The sequence below is a fragment of the Numida meleagris genome, chromosome 1 (genome assembly GCF_002078875.1).
Source record: "Numida meleagris isolate 19003 breed g44 Domestic line chromosome 1, NumMel1.0, whole genome shotgun sequence".
In the NCBI taxonomy this organism is placed as follows: Eukaryota; Metazoa; Chordata; class Aves; order Galliformes; family Numididae; genus Numida; species Numida meleagris.
In genome coordinates this window covers 54,569,548-54,583,280 of record NC_034409.1, presented here as the reverse complement: position 1 = coordinate 54,583,280, position 13,733 = coordinate 54,569,548, and the positions used below count along the sequence as shown (strand labels likewise).

At 37.7% G+C, this 13,733-nt stretch overlaps 1 protein-coding gene across 2 annotated transcripts in view; it reads left to right on the top strand.

Moving 5' to 3' along the window:
* The window catches only part of POLR3B (RNA polymerase III subunit B), a 70,984-nt gene that overhangs the window by 27,395 nt on the left and 29,856 nt on the right, over nucleotides 1-13,733 (top strand). For both annotated transcript variants that reach the window (XR_002435103.1, XM_021386784.1), the window contains exons 14-19: nucleotides 291-491; nucleotides 1,916-2,078; nucleotides 4,045-4,198; nucleotides 5,981-6,055; nucleotides 6,839-6,937; nucleotides 10,388-10,515. Coding sequence is in view for 1 of the 2 variants with exons in the window: in XM_021386784.1 (XP_021242459.1) it covers nucleotides 291-491; nucleotides 1,916-2,078; nucleotides 4,045-4,198; nucleotides 5,981-6,055; nucleotides 6,839-6,937; nucleotides 10,388-10,515 (820 nt within the window). In the remaining variant the exon portion in view is untranslated. The remainder of the gene's footprint in view (nucleotides 1-290; nucleotides 492-1,915; nucleotides 2,079-4,044; nucleotides 4,199-5,980; nucleotides 6,056-6,838; nucleotides 6,938-10,387; nucleotides 10,516-13,733) is intronic.

The following is a 13,733-nucleotide window of genomic DNA, read 5'->3' as shown; positions in this document are numbered from 1 at the left end:
TTATGTACAGATAAGTAGTTAGAAAGCTGTATTATATAAATGCCCAGGTTGGATGGGCCCTGGGCAACCCAATCTAGTCAGTGGCAACCCTGCATGCTGCAGAGGGATTGGACTGGACGAGCTTTAAGGTCCTGTCCAACCCAAGCCATTCTGGGATTCTATGAAATGGGCAGTAATGGCTGTGCAAAGCTCCTAAGCTTGTTCAGTCTAAATCTTGAAAAAAGGAATGTAGTTCTAAGGCACAGATAAACTGTGATAACTGTTTTTTAAACGTTCGTTGTGTTCCACAGGGAAATTGGTCTCTGAAGAGATTCAAAATGGACCGTCAAGGTGTGACACAAGTATTGTCCCGCTTGTCCTATATATCTGCTCTGGGAATGATGACTAGAATCTCCTCTCAGTTTGAAAAGACGAGGAAAGTGAGTGGTCCTCGATCACTGCAGCCATCTCAGTGGGGGATGCTCTGCCCATCAGACACTCCTGAAGGAGAGGTAAGGGACTTGTGTGTTGCTGTCAGTATTTCTGTCCTCCAGAGCAATGGTGGCACTCTCTGGTTTGAAGCAGCTGGTCCTTGGTCAGAGGAAGAATTTTGCTGAGGAGGGTTCTGAAGAGAGAAATTATCCTCAGCCCAGTAACACAACTTGTTTGTCTTCTCACATCCCGTCGGTTTACATCCTGGTCCTCCTTACTATACCTCCTTTTTCCTCCTTTCTGAAGGGAATGGCTAGAAGCTGCATTCAGAAATCATTTGGTTGAATGATATGAGACCTCTCATTTTTGCTGTGTAACTACTTGCTCTCTTTTGATCAGAACAGAAAAAGAGAAATCCTAAACTCTTATCCCTTTGTTCTAGAATGAGTATACTGTTTTGAAATTACAACCTTCAGTTTTTCTAGAAACGTATGAATATTACAGAGACTGCTTTATCTTGCCTTTAAGTATGCAGCTATTTCAACCAAATGATTGATGGTGACAGTCTTTTTTTATGTATAGTTATTTTTTAATTTATGTACTATCAGTATAAGCTAGTCTCCTTAAGCAGCTGAAGTAAAATTGCTCTGTTTAAGATGCTTATACTTTTCATTTTCTATTTGGCAAATTGATCTTGTATATTTATTTTAAAGTCTGCACAAAGACATAGAGGTGAAGTTAAATTAAAATAAGAAGTTTTGATGTATTGTGTCAACGATCAATTCTAATAACTTAGAATTTATTAACCTAACTTTTGACTTAAAAGTGAATTGTTAGTACTTCTTCATGTACTTCATTGTCATAGCACACAATTCTTCAAAATGAAGTGTCCAAATTTTCTCATGCTGTTGAATTTTATTTCCTTGTTTTTTCTCTATTTAAATAACACAATTGTTGCTTTAAAGAGAGAAAAATACAGGATTGTACATGTTCTGGATAATTTCATATCTACAAACTATTTTTTATTTTTAAGTGCTAAAACATTACATTTCTGCGTGATGTAGAAAATAATTCCTTTCTTCTTTCCTAATTTTCAGTGCACTTAATTTGTTTTATGCTTTGAATTTCTTCTGTAGCTCTATGCAAAGACCTGAAAAGAGGTTGTGGCAAGGTGGGAGTCTGCCTCTTGTCCTGTGTAACTAGTAATAGGACTAAAGGGAATGGCCTCATGTTACACCAGGGGAGGTTCAGGTTGGATATTGAGGAAAAATTTATTCTCAGAAAGAGTGGTTAGGGGCTGGAACGGGCTGCCACGGGAGGTGGTGGAGTCACCATCCCTGGAGGTGCTCAAGAAACGTTCAGATGTGGTACTAAGGGACATGGTTAGAGGGGAGATAGTGCTGGTAGGTAGATGCACTATATGATCTGAGAGGTCTTTTCTGACCATAATGATTCTGTGATTCTATGAATTGATGAAAGATTAAATTGTTTTTTATTACTTTAGGCTTGTGGTTTGGTTAAAAACCTTGCCCTGATGACTCACATTACTACAGATATGGAAGATGGCCCAATCATTAAACTAGCCAGTAATCTTGGAGTTGAAGATGTGAACTTGCTCTGTGGTGAAGAACTTTCATATCCTAATGTGTTCCTTGTTTTCCTGAATGGTATGTAACTCTTCAGCAGTCTGAGTCCGATTTGTTGCTGATTGTGAGTTAGTCTTCAGAAACGCTACAATATATGGAGCATGGCCAAACTCAGGTGTTGAATTCCCTGTGAATTTCCCTCATAATTTCATCAGCAAATATTTTGATAGGATTAAGCAGAGTACGCAGGTCAAATGATGGCATTTAGTTGTTTGCGAAGTTGTCCTCAGAACTCCGCAGAAGTGTGTGGCTGGAAATTGAAGCTCCTGTGAGTTTCAGTACTGTTTGTAAACGTGCTTGCATGAATACGTACAAAAATATGTATACTCTGTTACAGATTTTTTTTTTGTTCGGTTGGTTTTCTAGTCATTCACAAATCAGTTGACCTTCTCAAGGTACTTTTTTAAAAAGAATAATGCTCTTAAAATGATAATATCTTCAATTTATAAATCCAGAGCTTCATTCACAGAATGTATTTCTTACTGCAAGCTTCATATGTTTTTACATCTGTTCATGCAACTGTGTTTAAAAACAAAGTCAATATTGTTTACAATATTTAGCAATGCTATTCCCTTTAAAGCTGCTTTTTAAGCAGCATCTTGCTTTATGAATGATTAGAAAAATGAGACTTCAAACAAGCCACATTGCTTTCTTTTGTTAGAAGAATGATTTGGCACATGTGCTTTGCTTTGGTATACTTAAGTTCCTTTTGCAAATGATCTTTCAGTATTTCTAAATCAACAGTTACTGTAATATTACATTACAAAATAGTGACATTTTAAAAACTGCAACTATGATTTTGTCAACAGCATCCACTTCCAGGGACTAGTATTTAAGGTCTGTCACCATGAGTAAGTTCTCCATTTACCTTTGAATTAAACAGCAGTTATTCTTCAGTTCTGCCTTTTCTTGGTTACATGAAAGAAACACTTGACTGAACTGCATTCCTTGGCTCTGCTTTTCTTCAGCAATTTGTTAAAGATAAGGTTCAGTGAAACCACATGCACTCCTTCTGTTTTGCTTTATGGTCTAAAGGGAAGTGCAGAGCAGAAGGATTGGGTTCTTCCTTCTGAGGCTCCGTTTGTAGTATGGAGCAAGATCACTTCTGTTCCAAAATGTAGATGGTCTGGTACTAAAGAAGAAAAAACTACTAGTTTCAATCAATCTACTAGCTTCCTGTTTTAATCCTAAAAGAATCCAGCCTGTGGATGTCTGATTTGCTTCAAATTTAAGTTTGTGATCTAAGAGGACAGAAAATCTTTTAAGTGCATATTCCTACCTTTACATCAAGCTGCGTCTCCCTACTTAAAGAGTTTTGTTTAATATGACCGTGTGCTAAGTTGTGCTCTATACGTTACGATAAGCTTGGTTAGATGACTCTTTAAAAATGAATTTTAGTTGTCTTAGTTCATCGTGCATCAGAATACTTAGATATGTATTTTAAATGTGTGTATGTAAAAAGTGCCCTGTAATAATAGCAGTTGTTTGTTGAGCTAAGTTCCTTAAAGAGAAGTTCTCATGCTCTTGTGAATGCTCACATATATAAAAAAATATCACGTCTTTCTAAATTTTCTGACAAGGCAACATAACCGTTCCTTGGTCAGTTCTTGGAAAACTTGGATCCAGTCATAGTACAGCTGAAATTCCAGGCTCCAGAAATGTTGTTTGCTTGTGTGCTAACTGGTGAATTGGCCTGTGAGCAGAAATACGCATGAAGAAAGGTGGATGAAGCACACCATTTGGTTTTTGAAGTTATCTAGAGGCAAACTGGTATGTGAGCTGTGATGTCTGGACGCTTCTTAAGCTTTACTGAGATATAGATAAGAATTACTCTTTTCTTTCTTTAAAGCAGAAAAGGGAAATTTTATGACAATTATTAATTGCAAGAAGTGGGAAGTACTTCTGTACGTGTTAGACACGATCAGATTTTATAAGTGGAATTTTGGATGTGCAAAGAGTGGACCATAAACTTGTTCTTTCTGAATAGGTAACATCCTTGGTGTCATACGTGATCATCAAAAGCTAGTCAACACATTTCGGATAATGCGACGAGCAGGTTATATCAATGAATTTGTTTCCATCTCTACAAATCTTTCTGACAGATGTGTCTACATTTCTTCTGATGGAGGGAGATTGTGCAGGTAAACATCCTATCAGAATTATCCAGTGAACACTGTTCTGTGCACTGTAAGTATACTAGGTGAAAGCAGTACAGATTTAAACACACAAACTGTTGTCAAATTCAGTAGAATTTGAGCATTTCTTTTCTCCTTAAATAACCCTCATCCAAAGCAGATAGATAAGCAAAACATACTGTGTAGTCAGTCAACTTCCCAAAAAAAGCCCAAATAGATTAGTTTTATCTTCAAAAAGAAGTTAGAACAAAATATTGCTTCCAGCTTCTTTAAAAAAGGAAGAAAGAGAAATCAACTTGATTGTCAACTGCGGTGATGTTCCATATCCTTGGGGTGTTTCTTCTTGTGTTAAGATATTACAGTACTTAAGCAAGGAACACGCAGCCACCTCATGGGCATGATATCACATTGTAGAATGAGAGGCTGCCCTTTGCCTTCAAGAGCCTTTATTTCTGGTACAAAGCTTCCTCATGCTTGTAGCTGTGTGTTGTAGTAACAGAAAAGTCTCTGTCAAAGTTTTGGTCTAGTTCACTGCTTACTTTTAACTAGGCAGGGAATTCAACAGATCTGTAAGGAAGGTCTCTGCCTTGAGTGCTTGCACTCCTTATTGCACAGAGAGTGCCTTGATAACAGTCATCTCAAAGGCAAGCATAAAGGAATTGATTGGCTAAAGAACAAGGTGTAATAGAACAAAAAAGAATTGGGAGCAGAATGACATAATAAATATGTACATATTTTTAGCTGTAGTTGGCATTCCACCTTATTTGTTAATTGAAATTCAGAGCATACTGGATGCTGTCTGAGGCATGGTACAGACCCAGAAGTAGTACACATGGACATCAGCTAATCACACCCACTGGAAACATGCAGTGGTACGGGCATATCCATTAGCACAGAAATCACTTTTCCAGCTAGGCTAATATAGGTTTGAAAAAGAGAACGTTCTGATTTGATGTGGGTTTTTAGTTTCCTTTTTTTTTTTTTTTGAAGAGTGAGAAGTGAAACTGTGTATTTCCAGGAATTAACCAAATTGCTTTGTGACATTCCTCACCCTGCAATTGTTCAGATCCCCTTACTAACCATTTAAAAGTGCTCCTTAGTCTTCAAACAGTTATTTAGACTTCAGAGTGGACTCCACAAGTATCTTGTAGCTATTTGCTGCTCTTTATAAGAGCAACTTGTCCAAATAGCAACAGCCCTTGATGTTTCACTCTTGCATGCCATCCTTTGTGTCAGTGTTTCCTTGCGGTAAGGAAGCCTTCAGGAGTCCATGTGTGGTTGAAATTTATGGATGCATGTGATGCAGCCAATAGTAAATGCCTGAACCTTATATCTTGTAAGTAACAGCAAAATGCATTCCTGCATGTGGGCATTAGAGCACAAACTGTTCGCTCTCTGTTGTACGGAGTCCCTGAAATATCCATGGAACTTCATGCTGTTCTTAGCTTTGCAGAGTAAGAAGGTTTAAATCTTTTAAAGCCATCAACAAAATGTGTAGGTGAAACTTAGAAAATGTTAGTTCAAAGATTTAGAGGAGGAAAAAAAAAAATGGCAGCTTTGTCAAAATTTAAATCTGCTATTTTTTTCTGGTATACTTTTTTGCTACTTAAAGGATAAAGAGCCAATTCAGGGTACATGTGTATCAAACCAAGGTCTGAATAATTACTGATTATATTTATTTGGCTGTATCAGTTTATAAAATGGGTGATGTGTCGGCAGCGTACTGAAAGTACAAACTGTTACTTAAGTATTTGCTATTATAATCCTTTTTTTCTTTTTTACTTGTAGACCCTATATAATCGTAAAGAAGCAAAAACCTGCAGTAACAAACAAGCATATGGAAGAACTGGCTCAGGGTTACAGGTACTCACTTCAAGCAGACTATATTCATAATCTTCACATCTTTTTGTAAATAGTACGTGGAGATAATTCAGACAGTCCATCATTTCAGTGTTGTTTAGCTATTTAGAGAAGTGTGCTCTGTTATACATTTACACATAACTTATATGTGTATAAATCAGTGTTTTGAAGGCTTTCTGTCCAGAGTCAAATGAATTGTAGTCATCTTGGTTGGTTTTTTTTTTGTGATATGAAGTTTGGCAATTACGTTGAATAAGCGTATCTCAGAGCCTCCTCTTCCCACAGGTGGAAGTCCCAAGGAGGTTTCTATCTTTCTCTTGATTGGAAATGAAACACTTCAAAAGAATGTCTATATGATCACCCTAGAGCAGGCACATTCAGAATTAGTTATGAAACTACATTCAGATTTTTAGTTATATGTTTAAGAACACTATATTTGCACAAGAAAGTTAAATTTTAGCTTCTGCAAAACCATCACAAAAACTTGTGAGGTTACGCTTACACTTGCCTGACATTGTGGTGATGATGAATACATACAGGATATTTTACTTTGTTGTTCAAGTAAGTATCGTTGGCCAGTCAGTCTTTGTGAAGTGGCGATATAAGGAGATTTTAAAGGCACAATTTTCTTTGAATACTTAAAATGCAGAGGTTTTAACATAAATGAATTCTCTAGATTATACTCCACATCTTACATTCTTTCAATATATGTATTTTGTAATTCAATTTTTGCAGAAATGTAAGAAAAGACCATACTTCCAGTGTAATTTTTTAATTTAATTACAGGAACTTTGAAGACTTTTTGCACGAAGGCCTTGTTGAATATTTGGATGTGAATGAAGAAAATGACTGCAACATTGCACTGTATGAACATACAATTAATAAGTAAGTATGCATTTAGGCTAAACACTGGTACATAAAAAAAAAATTCATAGGGTGACTGCAAAATGCAAGCATATTAATAACATTATTATTGTCACACATACACACTGCTCCGTTGCTAATGATTGAAATGACTCCAAATAGAAGGTATCAATTTCTGGACATCCTAAATCATCCATGGGGTAGTTACAAAAAGTGGTTTACCTTTAGTCTTTTTTCCCCAAAATCTATTGAATCTATTCCAACTTCTAATTCTCCACAATATGGAATATCTAAAGGTATATAATTCATTTCTCTGGAAATAGTTCAGTTTCATTTTTCTAATCATTGAGCTGCTCATCTTAACTAGTTTTATACATTAGGAAGCCAGAAGGGAAATGGTTCCATTCATTAAACAATGATCTTAAGATTTTGTGATTGTCCTTTGGAAAAGTTTCTTTCTCTTGATATATGGGGATTCTAGTCAACCAGGTTACATTAAATGCCTGAAGTGCTGGGATGAGACCTTCTGTTTGACTTTTTGATGTATAGTAGGCCCAATAAAAGTGTCTGTATCATTCTAAGTATCCTTTACCATACGTCAAACCCATTCCTGGTATGTAGTTTTTGTTTAAGAAGTTTCACAGATTTTTTTTTTGTGTGTTTTCTGCATGCATAAAAGACCCTCTAGTTTGTTAGTGTGATTGAAGATCCCACATTAAAGGAAAGTTTCTTTAACATTTTTAAGTCTTCTTCCTACTTCTATTTTAGTGTTGTTCTGACAGTATTCTGTCGTTTGAGGCTGCATGTTGGAGGATACTGGTTACTTCTATGAAATATTTGATCAGTATGTTTATGCAGAAAATGCGTTTTCTAACTGTTTTGTCCTTGTCAAGTGCTCGTGGAAGCTAGTAGAAATACATCATTGATTTCAGTGGAGCTGGATGAGACCTTCAATTATCTGTACCCTTTGCCAGATGAAATGCATTAACTCTGCTAATTAAGTTGCATTGCTCATGCCCAGGTCTTGGAAGACTTCATCACTTTAAGAAATTACTCTTGCATGCTCTTGTCTGACTTCTGTATACGTGAGCAAAGAAGAGCACACTCAACTACTGTCTTCTGTGCCAAAATTAAACAACTTCCTTACAGTGTCAGAGCTGAAAAACTTAATACTCAACAGGTGACTCATCTGGGAAGGTTAATGGGAGCATAACATCTGAAATTATTGATTAGTCAGAAATAGGAGGAGCCAGTGAGCTTCCAATGGAGGGCGTGAAGAAATGATTCCAAGATGACTGCCAAAAGTTTGGGAGATTCTTGTCCATCAACTTGCTTTGAGTTTAGTATAATTCCTTGTAACTAATAGTGTTGTAAGTATCTGAGCATGCACCATATAGGCACATTGCTCCTTGGTTTCAGTAACAATTTTCCCTACATCTTGAGTACTCCCTGCCCCCAGCTGATCGTCTTGCATTTCAAATGGTGCAACCATGTTGGTACAGCTTGTTCTGATAATACAACTGATACAATCCACTATTGTGAAGTATCCCATTAACATTCCTGCTTTTGTGATGGAGGCTTCTTTTAGTTACGGTATCCTCTCTTTGCCTTTCCAATCCAATTAAGGGTTTTTTTTCTGTGTTCAATTTCTTCCTTACCAATTTGTAACTCTTATTTTCAAGCTGACAAGTTCGCCTTCCTTTCTTGATTCCATTTCTGGCTGTGGCATTTTGACTGAACTCGTCTAAACTTTGAAGTGCTATGAAATACATCCTAGGAGCTAGCATCATCTGTGGATGAAGTAAGGTTGACCTCAGTGGAAAATATTTGTGTTGAACTTTACCCTATCTGAAAATCTGTATGTAAACCCGTGCATTAGTACCTTCTCAAGAAATTTGGTAACTTCCTCATCAGTGCATTCTTAAGCCTCTTGTTTTATTGTTTGAGAAGTCAGTAGTTCTGTGAAGTTGCGCAGAATGGGAGAGCAGTTCTGTGCTTTAAGCTAACTACTGGCTCTTGAGACTATTTTACAATTCCTTGACTGCAGTTGGGATTCTACTGTTTGTGTTTTCTTAAAGCAGGCTTCAGTGAACATTGATACTTTTTATCAAGTGAGAAAAATAGTACCTGCCATTCGGCCTGCAGGTGATTTTTTTTAGGCTGCTGAAACAAATTTGTGATTTATACGGGTACCTGGGAGTGACATATATTTTCACTGGGCTTGCTCCTTGGGGTTTCCAGTTCTTTCATATTCAACTTTCCAGTGGTTTGTGCTTGTTTATGTAAGTTCCTGCTAGTCTTTCTTTTCATTGTACACTACCAGGTTGTCCCTCAGCCTTCTTGAGCTTGTGGTACTTTGCCACCTTCTAAATGTCCTTATAATAAATATTTTTTCCAGTTGTTTCATTTGCAAGGTCTGAAAGTTTAGTGATCAAATTAATGTTTTGAATTCAAAAATTTTCCAAGAGATTTTCCAGATAAATCAGATATTAACTATGAGATTTGCAGAGTGCAGTGGATTTAGGTATGTGGGAGAAGCGATGTATAACTATACACGTGCTGTATTTAATAACTTCAGAAATTGTGAAAGATATGCCTTGGGCAGGTTTAGTTATAATTATCTTTATTTTAAAATTCCCCATTTCTTAGTGGCTTATGTTGATTTTAAAAAACAGATCTGCTCCAGCCAAGCGTTCTTGTACGCTCCGTTCTTAGTTATTAGTCACTCCGCATGCATCCTTGTGCACATTATGATTTAATTGTCTTCACTGAGCATGGAATTTCTTCTCTGAATGGAAGGTAGAATGGATTTTGTTTTCTTATCTCTCAGCCTTTATATTCCTTGACCATGTTGTCTTACTCCTCATCAGTTGTGCCATTTAGGAACATAATTAATTCCAAAATATTTGCAGAGCTTTTCAAATAGTGTTTTATTATGGCATATCATCCATGGTACTGGATCTGGTTTGGAAGCAGATGTTTTCTTTCTAACTGATATTATATAACTGACCCTGGAAAACTAAAACTATGCTTTGGGGTTTTTTCTTCAGTACCTGAATCTGTCTTGCTTCTCCTTCGTCCACATCCCCTGTGGATTTTTAGATCTCTAGAATGGTAACTTGATGCAGAGGACTTCCTGTTAAATGAGATGACATTCCTTAAGGCATTTTGGGACTTGCTGTATAAACTGATGTTTTATTGTCTTGCTGAGCTCCTTCGAGTTGCTGTTACTTAAAGGCTTTTTCTCTCCTTGATGGAACTTTATTCTCCTTTATTTCATTTCATGTGGAAACATTTAAATTTTTAAAAAGCTTAAAAAAAAAAATTGCACATTGAATCCATATTTTGAGATCTTACTGGCTTACATTTTTCTCAGCAAAATTGAATTAGAGTTATGAGATACTACTAAAATAACTGATATTTATGATGTTTGTTCACAAGCCTTCTGTAATTGATGCTCTTTCTTTTAAGGGATACAACACATTTGGAGATTGAGCCTTTCACTCTTCTTGGTGTCTGTGCTGGTCTGATCCCGTATCCTCACCACAACCAGTCCCCACGAAACACTTACCAGTGTGCTATGGGGAAACAAGCAATGGGTAAGATTTCCTTTTTTTTTTTTTCTTTTACTCCTCTTTGGAGTGTTATGTAGTTCTTGAGGCTGTGTAGAGGAAGTCGCAAAAGGAGAAATTATTTCCTGCTCAACATTTTTGCTAGGAAGGGAAGGCAATACTTCCAGGCTGAGATGAAGTAAGGAAAAGTTACTTCTAAAAAGTTGGGAAAAAAAAAAAAAAGAAAAATAAACAGTTATGCTGAATGGGGACCATATCTGTAAGTCTTAATAATTGAATTTGGAGAAAATGGGGGCAGTACTGCTTTTTTCTTTTTTTTTTTTTTAATAAATCATTGTTACTTTGAAGTTTTCAACATAACAAGAGGATTGGCAGTCAGGTTTTCTTTTCTCTTTATGTTGCAACGTCCTATGAGTTTCCAGACAAAAAGAGTAAAAAAAAAAAAAAGTGTTCTCACAAAGAGTGCAAAGAGAAGAGACTTTTCCTCAACAGTTGAGCAGTTGTCCTTTAAATAAAAGTTGGTTTTTTTTAAATGAAGAAGGCAATGTAATAATGACTTCCCAGGAAAATGATTGAAATAAAATTAATTTCTGATCAGTTAATAATTGTTTTTACAAACGTTGTAGCTGATCATTTAAAAAGCATTTTCTAAATATGCTGTGGTGCGCAGTTAACACAAGGGAAGTTCTCATCCTTCCATTCTTACATATCTAAGTGAGCATTAAAGCACTGCAGTCGTACAGCCTGTGATCAAACCAGAGTGCCACCAAGAACCTGAGCAGCAGCACACGAGCTCAGACAGCTGCACTCAGACTTCTGCTGTACATGTGCTTGCATTGGTGGTGCCTCGGAAGCTGAGTTACTGTAGAAAAAGCACACCACTTCTGTTAATGTTGTGCATCTGAACCTCTGTACCTTCAGTGAGGCTTCTCCAGCAGAATTAACAACATAGTAACTGCCTGATGCTGAACTGTCATGGTCAGCCACCAAAATAGCAGAAAATAGCAGCAGATGCGTGTTCCCCCCCTTTTAAATAAAATTAAAAAAAGAGGGGCAATGCAATCTTTTTTCTTACAGTTATCCCCCATCCCATTATCTTTCCTCCCACCCCCGAGTCTCTATTTTATGACTATTAGTCTCAGAAGGTTTGGTTAGTTACCACACACAGTTAAGCAGGATCAGTGTGTACAGAAAGCCAATTCAGTATCTGTGGAGTTCTTTTGTAGTTTTCTGTGTGAAGGTTTTTTTCCCCGTTTTGTTTTGAGTGTCATTTGCAATTCATTGTCTGTGTTTTCTGAGGTTGGTGTATTCAGCTGCTTTGACCCTAGGTCTTGCACATTTAGCTCCTTGGATACAATCCTCTGACGTTTCTGCTGACGCTAGGAACACAAAAGCCATTGAATATCTTGAGCAATAAAAAAAGCTTTTGTTTCAGTTTGTTATGACAAAACACCTGACTTTAAGAATAAGCAGCTAGATAAAAGTACATTTTAAATGTTGGCACGTGACCTGAGCTTTATTTTGCTCTGCCTGAAGTATCTGCGAGCCCCCAAACCTTTCTGTAATTACTGCTTTTTAAAAAAATACCCTCAGTGGCAGTATGTAGGGACAGAAACTATATTTCTGTACAGCTATAGATCAGATGAGATCTAAAGGATAATCCTGAAACAGGTTACATATAGTTCAGACTGTACTTATGAGGAAATGTGATGTTGCACCACAAATCCAAAGCTTTTCTGCAGTTCTCCACCCTTCTCTCTCTTTTTCCACATCTCAGAATTGCAGACTGACTCCAGGGTCCACATTGCCATGTGGAGACTCACGTCCAAGTGCAGGGTGTTGCTCCTGTCTGTCAGAACTCGGGGGGCACAGAGGGAGCCCCGTGCTCAAAAGGAGGGTCCTGTGTGCTTGGTCAGCCTTGGCCCTTTTTAGAAATATCAGACATAGAGAAAGATGTGAAAGCATAAAGGGAGGGTGTCTGTCAGGTTGCAGTGAGGTCTGCAATCCAGCATCCTTGACGAGTGTTAGGTATTAAAATATGAACGTGTGAAATGTACTGAAAAATACCTCCCTTTCTGAATGGGTCATTTTGTTGGAAGACTGGGGCTGTGCTCGGTGTAGTGAGAAAAATGTATTTCAGTGAAATAAAGCTGAAATGAAATCACTTTTTCTTATAGACAATTTACCATGTGCTGAACTGTGAGTTGTACTGTGATCTGAGGGTGTCATGCTGGCAGACATAGGAGCAGTTGCAAGGTCCTCAGTGGAAGGTTGACATTTCAGTGCAGAAGTAACAGTACAAGCTTAAAATCTGAGAAATATTTAGGACTAAAATACAAGAGTCTGCACTGCTTAAATTCTGTGTACGGTAATATTTTAAAATGATCAAAGGTGCCTAAGATTAGAGGTGTAACTTTAAATGCAGCTTTTCAGTCACTTTAACTCACAGAAACGGGTCAGTTTTACATGCTGTACCTCTCTTACTGAGAAGTGTTACACAAAAGCCTAATGTAAGAAATGAAAACACCTGTAGTCCTCCTGACAATCCACTGTATTGCACAGGTCTATCTGCAAGAGTAGCTGTGTGGTTCCACAAAGCTGTGTGTGGTGGTTCCGGCCCAAATGTTTAACACGAGTCTGAGCAAGGAAGGAAGGCTTTGGGTGTCAGTTGTAGCTCCAACCTGTGAAGGAGCAGAGAATATTTGAGAGTAAGGTGTGGGGGTGAGCAAGAACATCGATGCAGCTTCTTTCAGTGGGCTGAGAGCTGAAGTGCTCCCAGATTCTGTATGGCCGGCCTATTGGCAGGGAACAAAGCAAACAACAAAGCAACACCAGCTTGTGCTGTTCTTCCTAGCTGGGCCTGCTGCCCTGTGGCCAGGCCCAGTTCTGCTGCAGCACTCGGGCCCTGCGAGGCAGCTCCTCTCCTTGGTGCCAGGCACCTGCTGGGGCAGCAACAAGCCAGATTTCCCCCATAATCTTTGGGACCAACTTAATCTTTCTACTGTCAGGAGAATATTTCAGATGCTGAGAGTCCAGATTGATTAGCATGTGTAAATGTGAAAAACTCTCTGAGCTGAGGTGGAGCTTCTCTGCAGGGTGCAGTGCAGCCTTTAAAACAATTCACCTATTCTCTGTTGGTTTGTGCTCATATAAAGGACAGAACAGTAGAAAATCCATGGTGAAACTAAGGGAAATACAGAAGTATGGAAGTTCTTCCCTTGGCTCGTGCAGTAATATCCCTTTCT